The 20,108-nt window shown below is 36.1% G+C and overlaps 1 protein-coding gene across 5 annotated transcripts in view; it reads right to left on the reverse strand.

Annotated features, from left to right (window-relative positions):
* MTDH (metadherin) overlaps positions 1–20,108 on the reverse strand; it is a 53,404-nt gene that overhangs the window by 20,515 nt on the left and 12,781 nt on the right. For 3 of the 5 annotated variants that reach the window (XM_029222654.1, XM_029222658.1, XM_029222656.1), the window contains exons 2-6: positions 19,152–19,253; positions 6,273–6,357; positions 5,382–5,558; positions 3,921–3,986; positions 2,159–2,395 (exon numbers count right to left, since the gene is read on the reverse strand). In XM_029222654.1, coding sequence (XP_029078487.1) covers positions 2,159–2,395; positions 3,921–3,986; positions 5,382–5,558; positions 6,273–6,357; positions 19,152–19,253 — 667 coding nt within the window. The remainder of the gene's footprint in view (positions 1–2,158; positions 2,396–3,920; positions 3,987–5,381; positions 5,559–6,272; positions 6,358–19,151; positions 19,254–20,108) is intronic. The other 2 variants (XM_029222657.1, XM_029222655.1) reach the window with 1 other exon arrangement.

A 20,108-nucleotide genomic window follows, 5' to 3' on the forward strand; every position in this document is an offset into this window, starting at 1 on the left:
CTTGGTACTTCACACTCATTATAGCCAATCCTTACAACTACTTGAATATGGGATTCACACAGGTTAGATAACTAGCCTAATATCCATAAAAGCTTGTATGTGGAAAAATAGGGATTCATACCAAATAGGTCTGTCTGAACTAGGAACAAGCTCATTCCACTACACCATGATATCTTCTCAACATTTTAAAGCAATTGCCTACTTACGTATGAGTATTTTAAGGAACATATATACATCCATGAGACAAGTCACATCTGTCTCTTCTCAGCAACTCACTGCAAACCTCATTTAATATAGTTCCCTTTCAATTTCAATAAAGGTCCTAATCCATCTAAGCAGGAACTCTAATCTGCTGCTTAAGTTTGTCCACAGCAACATTAAGCAAGTGCTACCAACTAATTTATGTACTAATTATGAAAATGCTACATAGGTTTTAAAAGTAAATTGCAAATATCTCAAAAGGTCATGGTTCTTAAGATTACTTGATAAAATTTAACCATTTCTTTTATTAAGTGTGAAAGGATGCTTTCTTAGCATAGAAATTTATGCTTTTATTACTGCTGAAAACGAGGCTAGGAATTTAGGGACTATCTCTTCTTCCAAAAAAATTTTGATATTTCTACACAATTTTTGGACATTGCAGGGGAAGAGGGGAGGACAAGCTGAAGAACAATATTAGCAAATGATATAGAGTCTGCTTCTTCGGGATGTTAGTCAACATGAGTTTTTCTAAGCTTACAAGTGATGGGAAAAGCAAGTAACATGCAAAGAAACAGTTCTTTCTACTTAAACACTAAAAACTCTGTAATGTCTATTGCTCCCCCAAACGAAAATAAACCAAGCAAAACATATCTGCAACAAGCACAACAGAAAAGATTATATGTTTAATGCACAAGGAATTACAACTTAAAGCACAAAAAACAGAGGCCATTACACAAATGGGCAAAGAACATGAACAATTTAAAAAAGAAACAGAAATGATCAACAAAGTCGTGAAAAACACTCAACCTCAGTGATTTTAAAAAGTTAACCAAAACAATTTATGTATTTTTTCCTTATCAAATTAGAAAAGATTAAAAAAATAAGAATACTCAACCTTGGTAAGCATATGATAAATGGCACTCATACTGATGCTGACAGGATAAATTAGAATTCTCCTAGAAAATACTTTGACAACATGTCGTAGAGTAAACATTCATATTTCCTTTAATCCAATAATATCACTTCCAAGAATCTATCCTAAAGAAATAACCCCCAAACAAATATATTCAATGCAACGTCATTTACATTTCTTTAAAAAAAGAAGTTATTTCTCCGATAATACGGGAATAGTGAAATAGTTTATGCTATGTTTACACAATGTATCACATGGTCATTAAATAAAATACAGAAAGTAAAGAAAATGTTTGAGGCACAATATTAAGTGAGGGAGGAGGAACACAAAAATGCATGTGTGATTTGGATTGTGTAAAAAAAACAAAATGAAACCTACAGAATTGTACACAGGGAAAAAAAAAAAAAAGGACCATAAGGAAATATATGGTTGTCACTGGGTAATGTATAACAGTGGGTTTTTCCTTCTCTTTTTGCAGTTTTCCATATTAAATATGGATTTCTTTTCTATAACACATGCACACACAAACACACCTGAAATTAAGTTGCTTTTAACTCGATGGCTCTCAACAGAAATAAGCTTCTCACTACTAGTCTTTATCTTTAGAATCCAGGGGAAAAATTAATTACAAACAGGCATTTTGTAGACTGTAAAATAGTATATAAATTGATGCTATAAACTGTATTTCCATTTACTATTTTTATTTAAACTCAATAGTGGAACTGTTGAAATCAGTCAAAAAGTCTGCTTACACATTACTCTTATTACATCACTAAAAATACACAATTATATCAGTTAGCTAGACTGATAATCAAATGTGATAAAAGCAAGTGAAATAATTAAAGAGTAAATAATAAATGCTATTATTCACTTATTTAGTTCCCATTTTGCTCCATGTGAAGGATGTGAGATGAGTTAATCTATATTCTTTCTGTATAGCGTGATTAATTTTTCTACTAATGGATCTGTTTTTCATTCTTGGAAAATTTTAAATGTACCAGATAGGCATTTTAAACAAACTTAAAATTTTCTAACAGTTCTTACCAATGCCAGAAAATATTGATCGGTCACTCCAACTCCTTCCCCAGTCTTTTCCATTTGCATTAGCATCTCCACCGTCTTGACCCCAAGCAGATGGTTCAGTTTTCCTCTTGCCTGCAGAAGGAGGTGAAACAGAGTTCCACTTCTCCTCACCTGCACTGATCTGTGAGGAGAGTTTTACAGACTTTTCATTCCAGCCTCCTCCATTTACAGTGAGGTTTTCATTCAATCCTGAAGAAACTTAAAGAAAAGAAAATAAAGATTAAAAATGGATACACGACTCCCTGTTAAAACTGGGATATTTTCAAGGTTCTATAATTGCTTGATTTATATTTTTATTTATCCTCTATATAGCTCAACCTTTAAAGATAAAATGAAGAATTTAAAAAGTGACATGACCACCATGGATGACTGCTAATTTAAAAACTATGAGTATGTTTGAACTTAATATATATACTAATTATGTTTTCAAAAGCAGACTGACTTGCTCAAAAGAAGTAAAACAGAGCAAAGAAGAAAACACATATTCTGGTATACTCAGAATACTCACCCACTAAGAACATAAAGATTTCTCCTTAGTTACATGCTCTTTTCTTAAATGTTTATATATATATATATATGGTATAAGGCAGTGATTCTAAAACCTGGCTGCACATTAAAATCAAATGAAAAATTTCTTGGGCTTCCCTGGTGGTGCAGTGGTTGAGAGTCTGCCTGCTGATGTAGGGGACACGGGTTCGTGCCCTGGTCCGGGAAGATCCCACATGCCGCTGAGCGGCTAGGCCCATGAAAAAAAAAAAAAAAGCCTTGAAACAAATGAAAAATTTCTTAAAAGTAGACACTGGAGCCTCAGCCCAAACCAATCAAAATCAGAATCTCTAGGGATAGAGTCCAGGCATCATTATGTTTGTGTGTATACATTTATATGCAGGTATATGTACACATGTGTATGTATTATCTGTGTTGTGTATATATATATACACACACACACACAAATACACATAGGTGTGTGTATGTAAGTACATGTTTCTTTTTATATATGTGTGTGGTTTTCTAAGCTTCCTAGATGGCTGTAATGTGTAGCCAGGATTGAGAACCATGAGAATGAAGGAAGCTGACAGTGTTAAGAACAAGCCTGAAACGAGAAGGTGCTTCTTCATTTGTGAATTTACATTTTACTACACTTTAGATTTTAGGAAAGGTATATCATTCTCTACTTAATTCAATCTTTATCATAAATTAGTAAATAAAATATATTTTCTATTTGTGAAGTACTGCATAACTCTATACTATAGTCCATTTATTATGAAATATTTGATACTGTTCAGGAAGCAGTTTAGAAGATTATAGGTATTAAGGCTTCTTATCTAATTTCAGGGGTAAAGTCTTTTATCCCATATATGCCTATATCAAACCCAAGTCCTGAAAAAAAAAATATTTTTCTCTATTAGCTTAAACAATGCAAGCAAGAATCAAAATTGCATATAAACTATTAACTATTAATTGCATGACTATTAAAGAATGTTTTTACATATAGGGGAGAGGGAGAAACAACTAGAATATACCAAAGACTGTTAGAAGTGGGAGTGATTTTTCTGTTTATCTATTTTCTAAAATCTCTGAACTGTGATTATGTTACTTTAGTAATTAAAATCATTTCTAAGCCTTTTTTTTCTTTCTGTGTCATTCATGTGAGGAAAGAGACATACATATAAGTTTCTATCTTGATGGGCCTTCAATTTAAGTTACATGTAATTTCTCTCACCCTGAAGTGTAGAATCTCCTTTTCCAGACTTAAAGTTGCTAACTTGAACATTTAGATGAGAATCACCTGGTTGAAATAGAAATAAAATTTATTTAATACTAAATAGGCCACTATGCACATTAAGCAAGGAGTAACATACAAATTAATTTTTACTATTTATCATAAATTGCTCCTTTAAGTACTAAAGTCTTACACTAGAAAAGAGCCACTTTTTACTCACAGCATATTTCACATGTTCTTAAGGAACTGAGCTCTCTAGTTATCATATTCTTAGTCAACTAAAATGCCAAAAAAGGACCTGGAAAATTGTCCAAGTATATATAGAGTCTCCTGTTCTATAATGGTTATCAAGATTCTTTAAAGTAGGAATTGGAGAACTGGGCTCTGTAATTGGATTCAACTTTGCCACCTCTCAGCAATACCAGCTAGGTGCCTTTTCAACAATCCTGGAAGCAAACACATCAACTTAGAAGAATTTTGCCAATATTTGGAGCAGGACTTAGGAAATATGGCAAGCGGTAAGACTACATGTTATGACAAAGATACTATTTCTCTGACACTGAAAAGCATAATGATCACAATGTATCAAAAACCCAGCATGACACAGGATTGTGCTAGCAAGGAAGGCATGCACAAGACAGTGAAAAGGAGTCACCAACAGAAACACTACAGCATGGCTAACATGTGACAGTGAAAATGGATAAGCAGAAGTCACTGCTGTACCACAGCAATAAATTCCACCAAATCATCAAGCAAAAAAGTAAAAGACACCAAGGCTAAGACAGAGGTTTGGAGACAAGTGGGAGGTGCTGGCAATTAACGAAAAGGTGAAGTAAGAAAAGTCAATGCCTGAAGCAAGATGAACAGCATCACTCTGTAGACTGATGTCTCCAGGGTAAAAGTGATGGCAATGTAAGAACTATCAAGAAGCCATCAGTATTGGATAGTTTGAACATGTGAAATACTTGGGAAGAACATTAGCTCAATAATGTTTGCAGTTCCAGTCTAGCTTTATCAAACACCTACAGCATTCTCAAAAAGTTGGGGTGCTAAGAAATCCAGATAGAACCTGCATTATCTAGAACATGCTTGTTTCATCTTGGAATGAAAAGAATGGTGACAAGTCATTTCATTTAATGAATGTCCACTATAAGAAATGGAGATGTTAGGGAGTTGGGGCAAAGCAATACACGTGAGAAAAAAGCAGCAATCATTCTCTCATGTGACAAGGCAGAAAGGCAATTTTAATTTAACAGGCCATTCATTAGTCAGTATGTAACAAGTAACACTGCTGGTATCAGGTAAACCAACACGTGGTCCACAGTACTCTCACGAAGAAGGGTATATCAGCACAATGATGTAAGCAGTTTAAAATAGCCAGATTTTGACGTAATGATATTTTGTACATCTGATTAAAAGGAGTTGGATTTGATGTATCACTCTTATGTTCCACTAATATACCTTTATTCTTCTTGGAACCAACAGGAAATGATGCAGTTGTAACTTGCTCGGTGGTAACTGTGATGGTATTTTCTATCCCAGGGATAGTTGAATCCAATGAACCAGAATCAGACTGCACCTTATCACGTTTACGCTGCTGTCGTTTCTCTCTGTGACTAATTTTAGTTTCCCAGGCTCCTGACATAGCCCCAGAAAAAAAAACGTTATTCAGTAAGGGGAAGACAAAAAAGTTGTAGTTTTTGGGGGAAAACATGGTGGGGCATCTGAAGTATGATAAATTTAGATATTAAACTAAAAACCAAGAGTGCTGATTATACTAATTTATCCTGTGAATTTATGCTAATCTCGCTGTTCTAGGCAGCTAACTGCCATTATTTATTCTGGTAATTTTTATCAGATCTGTCATCTATGGTTTAGAAAAAATTGATGTAAGTTATCTTGCATATTTTTTATCTTGCTGGATAGTACTAGTAGGGGAGTGTTATATACACTTACTAATAAATGGGTTTATTAGGTGAGGACAATAAATGGCTTACTTAAGAATTTCGTACCCAGCCTTCTAGGGATGGTATATTTAAGAATGGGAAAAAAATCAAACCACGTTTCTAGGAAACAAAGACAAAACGAACGGCTTTTAAATTGCTCAAGATATTGGGCTAGACCTTAAATTTCAAGGCAGTTCCCTTCAAGGAAAGCATTATTAGATACTTAAATAATTTAGGGGAAAAACGTGTCTCCTAACAATGTCACAGATGTGTACACTAAAATCTATAGTTATTAAAAAGAAGAGCCAGATAAAAGATTAAGCGAAACAAATGCAGCTTTTATATAATGCACCTTGGTAAAAAAGGATTAAAAATTTTTCTACAGTCCTTTCACTTGCTCAAGTACCTTCATCAACTTCCTTTCCATCATGGCGTGAACTGTTTTGCACTGCTTTAGCATCTGACTTTGATTTCTTCTTATTTTTCTTTGACTGAAAGTAAAATAGAATGTTACTTAATATTTCATTATGTTTTTGAAAAGGTAGGAGTCAGTAAAATACATAATGAAATGTATGATGCTGACAACCAAAAAAATTTAATGTTTGATTAAAAAACTTAACATATTAAATGGCAATAATAGTATGAGGTTACCATTTATTCAGTGGTTACTATATAAGTACGTTACATTCAATTCTTTATTCCTTAAAAAAAGCTCACTAGAAAGGTATTATTCCCATTTTAGAGATTAGGAAACAAAGACTTAGAGATGTTAAATATTAAATAGGCTGTCTGGGTTGCATTAAGTTAATAAATTAGGAAATAGGTCTATCTGGCTCCAAAGTCTGTGCCCTTAGACATCATGCTATCCTAACTTACATCATAAATAAGGTACTATAACATGATGTTTTCAGAGCAATAAAACGAAAACCTATTGCTCGTGGTCAGAAGGAAAATGATGTACTGATTATTGGTTTCTTGATTTCGTAAAGCAGATTGTTGGCATACTCTTCGTATAACAAATTAATGAGTCAACTGTACAAAATAGGTAATATTTTGTCAGTTTCCAAGCAGTGTGAAAATACCTAAGATTTGTATATGGTAGATGTGTAGTAATTCATTAAAGAAAAAACACCCACCCATATACAAGATATGGACATTTTTGGAATGGCTTTCCAATTCCCTTTGCTTTCTCCTCTCAAAAGGTTACTAAAAACTTCATGAAGCCATGATTTCTATATTTAGATAAGTGTTTCCAGAAGAGAACTAATATTTAGAAACATAGATTTTATTTATACTTCGTATTCACTCATTTAACTATTTACCGAGATTGGCTATGTATGTATTATTGTGCACTATCTTAAAGTTAAGTTTACAACTAAAAAGAAATAGGGTAAGCAGTAACTGACCGTTTGAGTAAGCAGTAAATGATAGCTAATTGCTTCTTATCAAGAAACTACTTGCAAATATTCTCAAGTGGCATGGGAATACATAAAAACTATTAAAATGTTTTCTTACGTTCCCCATAGTTGATATGCATCTGTTTCTTTGCATGTTCTCATTATCATTAACATGTATCATGTTTAAGGTACTGGTTTATTACCTCTACCAAACCAGGCTCATATCCACTTAAAAAAAATTGAGATATCTTTTTCAGTGTAGTTCAGTGTAGTTCAGCGGTTTTCAGTATCTTCGAAGTTGCACAACTATCACTGGTATCTAATTCCAAAACATTTTCATCATCCCTAAAAAGAAACCTGGGACCCATTAGCAGTCACTCCCTACTACCTTTTCCCCACTGGCACCCACCACTAATCTACTTTCTGTATCTCATATCCACTCTTAAGTAAAGATGTAACACACTGAGCATCTATCAGTTACAATCTAGAGCAAGGGTCAGCAACCTTTTTCTTTCTTTCTTTCTTTTTTTTTGGCCGTGTGGCTTGTGGGAATCTCAGTTCCCCAACCAGGGATTGAACCCACATCCTTGGCAGTGAAAGCGCAGAGTCCTAACTACTGAACCGCCAGGGAATTCCCAGCAAACTTTTTCTATAAAGGATAAAACAGTAAATATTTTGGGCTTTGCAGGCCGTATGGTTCTATATGTAGCAACCAAATAATTCTGCTGCTGTAACATGAAAGTAGCCATATACCATATATAATTAAATGGGTGTGACTGTGTTCCAGTAAAACTGCATTTCTAAAAATAGGAATCTGGCTGAATTTGGGGGTCAGAGTTTGCCAACCCCTGATCTAGAGTAGTACTGTCCAATAGAAATATAACACAAGCCACGTATGTAATTAAAATTTTTCTAGCAGATATTAAAAAGTTAAAATATGTAACATTAATTTTTATATTTCACCCAACGCATCCAAAATACTATCATTTCAAAATGTAATCAATATTAAAAACTATTAATAAGACAGTACGAAAAAGAATGCTAAATAGCCACATGTGGCAAACAGCTACTATATTGGACAGTCACACCTATAGAAACTAACTAAAGTAGGTACCCCCGCCTTACAGATAAGGAAACCTGAGGCCATAAAGAGATTATATAACTTGCCTAAGATATAGTGTTAAGTGTTGAAACCAAGACTAAAATCCAGTTCTGACTCCAGAGCCTTGCCTCACAAATACTTTCCTTTCTGACTCTCTACATATAATGCCAAATATAAATTCAATCATGTATTAGCTATGTGATTTAGGGTTGAATCACTCTAAACCCTTTTCCCCAACTGTCATATGGGACAAAAACTCCTACTAACTTCACATAAGGTTCTTTTAAGGATTAAATAAGATGTGAAAGCAGACTGCTGACTACAAAGCCACATGCATAAATCAGCTTTTTTTTTTTAAAAGAGGGACGCTATGGAAAAAGGACAGGAATTACATTCACACTGAAATATACTGTGATTTGTCATTAAAATAAAATCTGCAGAAAAGTAAGGGAAATTATCTTGATTTAGGCTTCCATCTTGTTTGATTTTATACTATTACCTTTAAAAGTAACCTCACTTTAAAAGTAACCTCTCACTCAGATGAGACTCAGTAACATAATATACTATTAAAAGCTTTAACGTGGGCTTCCCTGTTGGCGTAGTGGTTGAGAGTCTGCCTGCCGATGCAGGGGATGTGGGTTCGTGCCCCAGTCCGGGAAGATCCCACATGCCGCAGAGCGGCTGGGCCCGTGAGTCATGGCCGCTGAGCCTGCGCGTCTGGAGCCTGTGCTCCGCAACGGGAGAGGCCACAACAGTGAGAGGCCTGTGTACCGCAAAAAAAAAAAAAAAAAAGCTATATAAAGTAAATATGTATACACACTACTAATTGACCCAGCCATCCTACTGAGGTGAATGTCTTACTTCTGATCAGCTCCATTACAGCTAACAGTTGAAAGAAAACTGAGAACGTAAGTTCTGCCTTCCTGTTACCCATAGTCCTTCCCCTCATTGTTGTCAGGCTTCACTATGGAGCTGGGTGGATTATTAAACTAGCCTCTCTTGAATGGTCTTCATACAATCAAGATTTATTAAATACCTACTATGTGTCAGACACTGTTTTAGGAGCTCAGTATACAGAACTAAATAAAACTTTCTACTTATGGAAAGTGTACTATACTAATCTAATAGGAGAAACAGACATGTAAATGAGACATTAGGAGAAATTCTTATCTTCAAGGGCTTCCCTCCCATTGCTCATCTCCCAACATATCTATACCAGTGCAATTAATTTACATTCCCATTCAAAAACTCCCTATCATTTTCTACCATCTATAAAGTCTAATAACTTCCTCATATGATACAGGTCTTCCACAAATTAATCTCAACTGTATATTCTTTTATTCACATATACAATCATTTGGTTCCAACACGACTGTCATCTCTAAATATCCTTGTCTTTGCCCAAATGTTACTGACCATGAATTTTCTCTCAAAATAAAGTACGGTAGCCTGGGTGCTTAGGGTGACTTTCCTTGTACCCTTTACCATGTACCCCCTCCCTCCCTCTACTGATGTCCAATGCCTAAAATGATGTGCATTATTTTTTCTTCACCCAGCTCAAGTTCCACCCCATTTACTTTATCTCTGTCATCTTCCTCTCCCCAATTAATTAATTAATACCTTTTAACATCCTAAATAAGGATGCCAATGACTATATATAAAACATGAGTAAAGCTTAATATTTTGATAAAAAATAGTATAAACAGAAAGCCTAATATTTTCTTCCTTCATCCCAATGGATCTTCTTATGTATTCCAATTTGGAGAGTACAGTCTTTAAAGCACAGGCTAAAGTAGTTCTAAGACTATGAGTAATTTGCTCTCAAATTCACAGAACTTAAATATAAAAAAAAAAAAAGGAACTGGTTATCAAAGAAAACACACAAAAATAACTTCCATAATCAAGCTCATCTTTTAATCTTAACATAAATGAACACTCCGTAATATTAGACAATACCCAAATAAGTGCTATCATTTATTAGAGTGGCAAAAGGTATACCTTGACAGCAAAAGCAGATCTATTCAAATGGCTAACTGCTCTCTTAACAGATACTGCTATCTTAAAGAACTGCAAAGTATACAGAAAGGCAGAACAGTGCCCAATTAATGCTGAAAAGATTAACTTAGGGAATATAATCTAATATTTGCATTGCAACAAAACTATCAGAAGAGGAATACTGTACAAATTTTTAGTTAAATGATACTTTATTTTGCAATTAGCCATTTACACACAAGGTAAGTTGCCAGGTTCTGAATGTAATCCTTATTCAATTTATTAATTCTCTAATCTGGAAAGTACTAGTCCTTAAAATTTGGGGGAACTGACCTCTCTAATACTTACAGCTCTGTAATCATCTAAAGTCTCTGCTGGTAATGTCAGGAGTGATAAAGTAAACAGAGCATGAAAAAGAGGAATGCTGAGTATTTTCTAAAGGTTAGAAATGGATACTAGAGTGCTCTGGTCTGCTGACTAGTGGCTGGTGTATAAGGTTTTTCATTAACTCACGGCAAAATCTTTTTTCCGAGATTTTTGTTCTTCTTCCATTGTGTCAAAATTCCTTTCTTTTTTTGCAATGGTGGTTTTAAAAATGTACTTGTATAATATCGCTTATATGTGGAATCTAGAAAAATGGTACAGATGAACTTATTGGTAAAGCAGAGTCACAGATGTAGAGAACAAACTTACAGTTACCAAGGGGGGTGGGGGTGGGACAAACTGGGAGACTGGGATTCACATATACACACTACTATTGTATAAAATAGTTAACTAATGAGAACCTACTGTTTAGCACAGGGAACCCTACTCAGTGATCTGTGGTGACCTAAATGGGAAGAAAATCTAAAAAAGAATGGATGTGTACATGTATACGTACACATACACATACACATATACATATACATGTACGTATAACTGATTCACTTTGTTGTACAGCAGAAACTAACACAACATTGTAAAGCAACCATACTCCAATAAAAATTAATTTTAAAAACATCAGCAAAAAAAAATCAACAAATTAAAAAAAAATGTACTTGATGGGATTTCCCTGGCAGTCCAGTGGTTAAGACTCTGCGCTTCCACTGCAGGGGGTGTGGGTTCGATCCCTGGTCAGGGAACTAAGATCCCACATGCCAGGAGGTGCAGCCAAGAAAATAAACAAAAATAAAAGTGTACTTGACAAAATTAAAAGTTGTCAGTGAAATTTATTTTGAGAAGTTTTAGCAATTGCCACTTGAAAAAGTCTGAAAACCATTGCTTTAGGATCAATTTCATCCACTTCCTGCCTAAATGTGGCAAGTCCCTAATTTTATACTGCTCCACATTTTGGCACTATTTATTTTTCTCACTTGTCTTTCACTTTTCTCATCTGTCTCATACAGATGAGTTGGGCATGGTTAAATGGCAAAGGATGAATGGTCCAAGAGGCATACGAATTCCATTTCTCTACTCTGTCTGAACTAGCAGTTTACTTAATCTTAGTACCTTGGTGACACAATATCAGGATGAGATTAATTATGAAAAGTATTACAAACCTTTTAAAAAGTAGACAGGCTTGCAACTGATTTCCCCCATTTCGGGGAGGAGGTATGATTTAAACTAGACTCAGCATCTCTCCACTCACTACTACTCTGATACATTTTTTTTGAATGGAAGTAAGGAGTAGAGATGCAGGTGCAAGAAGTGCCCACAATGAGCACTTTACCTCTTTCTCCTCACCTTGGTTAGTTATTTTCTTTCACAGCGTTTAACACCACCTGACTTTAGAGACTATACTTGCTTGTTTTTAGTTGTTTTCCCCACTAAACTTCATGAGAATAGTGACTCTTTAATCAATCATTTTATCCTGTTTTATCAACCATTATATTCTTTGTGTTTAGAATAGTATATCCTGCATATAGAAGGTATTCCATTAATATTTCGTTAATTTTATCAACCATTTTATCCTGTTTTATCAACCATTATATTCCTTGTGTTTAGAATAGTATATCCTGCATATAGAAGGTATTCCATTAATATTTTGTTAATCAATGAAAGAGCCTAAAATTAGACTGCATTACATATAGCCCTGTCTTCCTAACTCTCACTGTCCCCCCAAATAAAATCTTTGAGCTATTACATTTGTATACTTGGTTCATCATCCAAGCCATTAAATTATTTAAATATGTTTGGTGTGAGCTCATAAGTTATGGAACACTGCATAAACAGCATGGTTATCAACTCATAATCTTAAAAAATTTACAAGAAACCTTTCTTAACAACTTCTTTTATCTAGCCCTGAACTCTTTCCCAGATTTGGTCCTCACATTTCCAACAGCCTAAACTAATTCCACTTGGAGATTCCACTTCCATTCTCACTTCAATCATAGCATTATAAAATACAAATTCACCATTTCACTTTTGATCCCCTCTTGCCACTATACAAGCAGGTATCATGGAAAAACGATGCGTTAAGGCAGAAGTCCTAGTTCTGGTCTCAGTTCCACTATTCATTAGGTGTTTAGACAGAAAAGTCTACGGGCAGAAATGAGGCTTCTCTGGTAAGATATTCCCACTTTTATTTAAAAAACCACTTGGTTTACCTTAAAGAAGTTCTTGAAAACTAATTCCTTGGGTGAAACCCAAGAAATCACAAAGCTACAGACTGCGGCACAAGGGAGCCTGGAAGGTCAAGAGTCCAAGACCTAGAGAATCAGATGATATTAAAGCACTCCAGATAATGAAACATTTTAATGAACCCAAAAGACTGTATCAGGAGTTTAAAACAGGGGTTCAGCAAAAAAAGGGACCAGATAGTAAATATTTTAGGCTTTGTAAACTATGAGGCCTCTCAACTTTGCTGTTGTATTGCAAAAGCAGCCACAGACAATAAACAAATGAATAAGTGTGTCTGTGTTCCAATAAAACTTTCAACAATAGGCAGAGAACCTGATCATGGCTTGCCAATCCCTGGTTTGAAACTACAGTTTCTAAGATGTATTATGGAACATAAAACAAATGTATGTAAGCTCCCTGAGCATGCAGGTTTTTCTCTATTTTGCTAACTGCTAGAGTTTATGCCTGTATAAAATCTATGCTGCCTCAGAATAATTTTGTCTTTGGTCTTCTAAACACTAATCACTCAAACTTCTTGGTCATAGGATACTCTTTTCTACTCTTAAAAGGTATTGAGGGGACTTCCCTGGCGGTCCAGCGGTTAAGAATCTGCCTTCCAATGCAGGGGACGCAGGTTCGATCCCTGGTCGGGGAACTAAGATCCCACATGCCGCGAAACAACTAAGCCTGTGCACCATAACTACTCAGCCTGCCAGCCACAACTACTGAGCCCATGTGCCACAACTACTGAGCCCATGTGCCACAACTACTGAAGCCTGCATGCCTAGAGCCTGTGCTCCGCAACAAGAGAAGCCACCGCAATGAGAAGCCCGTGCGCCACAACTAGAGAAAACCTGCAGGAAAAGACCCAACGCAGCCAAAAATAATAAAATAAATAAACTAAATTTTAAAAAAAAAGGAAAAGAAAGAAAACCAAAGTGTCTGGAGCTTAGAGAAGGTAAGCGGTAAGAAAAGAGACTTGAGCCACAGTGCCATTGGATTATGTTCAAGATTGTCGAGTAATAACGGGAAATCATGAAGGATTTTAGGTTGAGGAAGGAAAAAATATTACATCAAAACTTGTCAAGTGGTAGTTTCTTAAAAATTGTTGCAATGTGGAATCTGAAATTACATCAATGAGCTTTCTATACTTTACTACATTAAAATCCATTGGTCTACCTTGCACCTTAAATGAATCTTTTATACTTGTCTACTTTTGTAACATGTAAGCATTGAGCATTTGGAAAATACTGATTCACTGAGTTACATACATCTTCCAAAAGGTTAAAAAACATTCTGGGGGGCTTCCCTGATGGCGCAGTGGTTAAGAATCTGCCTGCCAATGCAGGAGACAAGGGTTCGAGCCCTGGTCCGGGAAGATCCCACATGCCGTGGAGCAACTAAGCCCGTGCACCACAACTACTGAGCCTGCGCTCTAGAGCCCACGAGCCACAACTACTGAGCCTGCTGCGCCACAACTACTGAAGCCTGCGCGCCTAGAGCGTGTGCTCCGCAACAAAAGAAGCCACCTCAATGAGAAGCCTGCGCACCACAACGAAGAGTAGCCCCTGCTCGCCACAACTAGAGAAAGCCCGCGCGCAGCAAGGAAGATCCGACGCGGCCAATACATACATACATACATATATACATAAATAAATAAAATTTATAAAAAAACCCAAAAAACATTCTGGGGACTTCCCTGGTGGTCTCCCAGTGGTTAAGACTGTGCGCTCCCAATGCAGGGGGCCTGGGTTCGATCCTTGGTCAGGGAACTAGATCCCACATGCATGCCCCAACTAAGATTTCTCATGCCACAACTAAGGAGCCGGCGAGCTGCCACTAAGGAGCCCTTGAGCTGCAACTAAGGAGCCCGCCTGCTGCAACTAAGACCTGGTGCAACCAAATAGATAAAAACAAAGAAACAAAAAACCCCAATCCACTATATACAATATTAAAAAAAAACCCGACACATTTGTTAACATCACTGCTGATCTCATCAGAAATTCATTAAGTTCTGGGATGTTGTCAAGCTCATGGTGGTAGACACAAATTTTCCAAATTTCTAATTTTCACTTGGCAACAAATCATTTTATCATTTGCAACAGTACTATCAGTTGTTTTCCTTGAACTGTCTTATTTTTGAGAAAATGTCTACAAATACCCAACTCTAAATAACCATGGTCTATCAGTTGTTCTCTCAAGTAAAAATGGAGTAACAAGAAATAAGTGGCTAGTCCAGCTTGCAACTCAACTGCACAGGTGTTTTTCCTCAAGGCAACCACTGTTTTTCAGTATAGAGCATACTTTATGCATGCTTCCCATTTCATCATACAGAATAATTAAACGGCATGTATTCAGAAGTCAAGATTTAATAAAATGAATAATGATCTTTTTTTCAGATTCATCAAGGATACTCTTAAGTGGAATTAGCTTTTTTATTTTTTTTTCCTTTTTTTTTCCCAAGTAAGTGGATTGCAGTAAAGAATTCAACTACAAGTAGCCTGGTGTCACTGCCTTTATTTGTACTAAGGCGTCAGTAGTTTTACTCACTACTGCTTTTGCACCATTAATGCAAATATTAACACAGTGGAAAAGACAAACAATGTCTTAATTACTCTGAAAACAGTTTTGTCTTCTGGGACCCAACAAAAAGGTCCCTGGAACGCCTTCACAGGGGTCCACGGACCATACTTTGAGAACTGCTACCTCAAAGAAATTGAGAGAGCATTACTTACTAGCTATGTGATCCTGGGCAATTCATTAAACTCTTTTCAATGAGCTGTATAAAAAAAATGATACTACCTTCCTCCCTGTGCATTAGGATTAAGAGATGTGAGAACATTTTGTACTCTGTGTAGCATCACGAAAATGTAAGAACTTGTTAATATTTATAATGAATGAGTATTTCAGTAGGACACCACTGACTTTGTCTGCAACAACCTGATGGTGACCAAATTTTATACATTTTTGCTTTTGCTATTTTTCTTACTAACCATCTTTACATTTCTATCTTAATTCAGACCTTTACAATCACAGATGCAATGCTGATTTGTTAATCACAAATGTTGCTGCCAGCTGAGCATATCTAAGTTTTTATCATACCCCACCCCACCCTGACCAGTCAAACCTGTCTAGGGCTTTCCCTTGAGTCTGAATATGTTGTTTTGTTTCAGCTGAACAATGACTGACTGTGTTCATTTGTTTCTCTCCCCTGCCAAAATTGGCCTCCCCACTTCTACTACTCACTGAAATACCATCCCCATCCTCAAGAGTCCAATTAAGTCAATCTTTTCTGGCTACCCAAATAGGATAATCTTACTTCTCTGAATACCTGGCAGTCAAGGCCGTATGTTACCTGGTATCTTATCTTATGCTTGCCTTTCCTTAACTAGACTGTAATCTCTCTGAGGGTAAGTACATCTTACATTTCTCCTTATTCTCTTCATCATTAAATAGCACAATGCATTCAGCCTGGCTAATGATCCAATGTATACTCTACTAGACACTAGCATCAATGAAGCATTAACCTTCATATCCAAATGGACCTGGTAGCTTAACTTGCTTTACAGAGCCAATATCTATAGCTCTTGTCATATACGGTTTTTAGACAGTTTTATCTATAAGGCTTACTCAAGTGACAGGACAAGGTATTCAATATCACTGCATATGGGCTTCCCTGGTGGCACAGTGGTTGAGAGTCCGCCTGCCGATGCAGGGGACACGGGTTCGTGCCCCGGTCTGGGAAGATCCCACATGCCACGGAGCGGCTGGGCCCATGAGCCATGGCCGCTGAGCCTGCGCATCCGGAGCCTGTGCTCCGCAACGGGAGAGGCCACAACAGTGGGAGGCCTGCGTACCGCAAAAAAAAAAAAAAAAATCACTGCATAGAGTGCAACTGCTTTACGGGCAAACCGTATTTCTTAAAGTGCCTAACGTGGCTCTGAGAGGAAAACAAATACATAATAATATATATTTAGGTGCATAAGTAGACGTAAGATGTTTATTTACGAAAAAAGGCAGTAAGAAGTCTTAAAAAAAAAAACACCACATATTTAAAACACACAAAAGCATACAGCACAATAGCATAAAAAGTTAACTGAAATGAGAGTCACCTGGACTGAACCAAGTTAAAAAGCATAAATTCAAGATGTAGGATTGCGAAAAGAAACATTAAGCGCCAGTGGTAGCATTTATTATTATGCAAAAAGTCAAATCAAATAGGTGACAAACCAAAGGTAGAAGCCTTGCACTAAAAAAGCAATGGCAACTGAAAGGAGGTGGTTCTGTCAAGTGATTAAACAGCGCATGGGCTTTGGCATCAGAATGAGCTGGGTTCAAATCCCAGTTCAGAAACTACGTATGAACTCAGAGAAATCACACAATCCCTCTATGCTTCAGAGCCCTTATCTGTAAATGGGACTAATGCTATTTGCCTGGAAGAGTTTTTGAAAGGATCAGAAATAATACAGAGCAGTAAAAAAGCACAGACTTTGGAGTCAGGTTAGGAGTCAGGTTTGGAGTCAGGTTAGTCTAGGTTAGAACTGACTGTACTTTTAAAAGCTTAGGTAACTTAAGCCTCATGTTTCTTATTTGTAAGATATGATACCACCTCCTCAGCATTCTTGCAAGGATAATTAAAGTAACATGTATAAATATTCTATAAAGTCTTAAAAGTACACCCAGTAAGTGCTCAATAAGTTGTCCCTACTATAAGTAAATATATTTACTTATAATTAAATAAGTAATTATGTACGATATATACACAGACCTCACCTTGCACAGTGCCTGCCATGTTTTAGATACTTAACAAATGTCAACCATTATAATTACTTTCTAGCATAAGAGATTTCAGAATGATTTAAAACTTTAAACTATGGTTTTACATCCTGATACATACAATCTATATATAATTAATCAATCAGAGATGAATGGTAGTTGATTAATTATTCCAACTACAGATTTTTCAGGGAGTGGAAGCAGGAGTTAAGTATAAAATGCTCACTAGTAGAGAGAAAGCCCAGGAACAAGGAAACACTAGATGGGAGAAGTATACATCTACTTTAAGCATATAAACTATTCACAGTGTAAATTCACAATCCCTAAATTGTATGCTTATTTGTTAAAAAAAGTAATTTACTATTTATTTTTCTGCCAAAGGCAAAGTCAGACATATATTTAATTCTTTCCCACAACCATCCTTCATTTTAAGCCATCCTACCTGCAGCTGTTTTGGCCCTAGACCAATTTCACCGGGTTACAGGGCAGAATTGATCTCACCAGTTCTTCAGTGGTATTTTGAAATTATGAGCATTAAGAAATTGTACCAACCACTTCACACCACTACTCTACAGGGCTGGAGTTGTGGCACCTTGGTTCCTAGAAACCACTTACCTACCTGTGGTTGTTTTTTTGTTCATTTTCCCTGAAAAGGAGCTATGCATGCAAGGGTTAAAAAAAAAAGGGTGGGGGGAGGTTGCAATTTTTAATGTACCAAAAAGAATTAAATAAAAAGTCTCTCGCCCACAGCAGGAGGTACCACTGGTAACAGAGTCTTGTACATTTTGCCTACTTACAAACTAAATTAAGTCAAATAAAAACGGGATGGTTCTAACACTGGCAACTGGAAAATGAATAAAACCCCAGGAATGTACCATTAACGGGGTATAATAGATTGTCTTATTTGAAAACTTAAGAGTGCACATCCAAACCTTTTAATAATGACCTGAGTACAGAATATTTTCCTTTGTTAAACAAATTCAAATTGTATCTAATAAGTAGATGATTATGTCGCTGTCACAATAGAAATCTACATTAACACTTAATACCACAGAACAATTTTGCCAAGCTTTCCATGCCAAAAGTGCACTATTAACAAAGGTATCACAATTTTGTTTTCCAATAAGAGGTATGTTACATATCTGGAACCTTACTCATATAAAAGATGTTCAAGTCATGAATAAATTGTTCCTGGCAAAATGAAAACTTAATAATGTCACAGCAATGTTTAAAATGCTTGGTGATACGTCCCTCCTTAAAAAACAAACAAAACCAACTTACTTAAACCTCCACCACCCATCCATCGCTATGATAAATTCAGATTTTTAGTTTTCCTTAAATGGGGGTGTACATGTAACATTTTATATGTCACTCTCTTTATTAAGAGCCTTGCATATAATTTCACATGCTCCCAACTGACCTTTTCATTTTTCTTGTGTGTCTCTAATGGCTGCTTAGCTGCTGCACTCCGAGGAGTTTGGACAACCTCTTCCTCAGCCACTTCGATGGTCCGTCCGTTTGGCTGCACAGCAACAATAATGGATTGTTACCAAACTGCTTGGCAGAGCAAATCAAAGATTTGTACTCAGGACACAGAATATACAACAATCAAATTCTACCCCCGACCCAAATTAAAACGTTTTTTGTACAGCTGTGTTATCTAAGACTATTGTCCCTAGGAACTACATCTTGTAATATAATAAAGAATGAACTTATAAGCAAAACTGTACCACAAATTTATTTTCTGATTTCACCCAGGCATCAGTACCTCCAACAAAAAATAGTGGAATGGAAGCAGGAAAAAGAACTAAATTGTCTTTGCACTCTGACCACCAATTGGCTGTGTAATCTCAGAGTATTTCACTCGTTATCTTTGAGTTTTTTTCTACATCTATAAAAGTGATAGGTCTGATCTATTCAAAAGTCCACAAACTTTTTTTGGTAAAGGGCCAGACAGAAAATATTTTAGGCTTTGTGAGCTATGGAGTCTCTGTCACAACTACAAAACTCTGCTACTGTAGCACAAAAGCAGCCATAGATGATGCATAAAGGAATGAGTACCTCTGTGTTACAAAAAACTTTACAAACACAGGTGGAGGGCCAGATTTGGTCCATGGACCACAGTTTGTTGGTCTCTGTGTTAGATAATTGCTAATGTCCCCTGTAATCTTACAATCTAATAGCTCTACTATTCTAGGATTAAGAAGCTTTACTAACCCACTGCCACATAAAAAGGCTACCTCAGTTTTCCTAACAACCCCAAAATAAAATGACAGCACTTAGGGGTGTTCATGAGTAGAATTAAGACTCTGAACACCAATTCTGGCTTTTAATCAGAATCACCAGTTGGGGTTTTTTTTTTTTTTAAATGAAGCAT

The sequence above is a fragment of the Monodon monoceros genome, unplaced genomic scaffold, assembly GCF_005190385.1.
Source record: "Monodon monoceros isolate NGI ecotype Baffin Bay Population unplaced genomic scaffold, NGI_Narwhal_1 Super_Scaffold_14, whole genome shotgun sequence".
Taxonomy (NCBI): Eukaryota; Metazoa; Chordata; class Mammalia; order Artiodactyla; family Monodontidae; genus Monodon; species Monodon monoceros.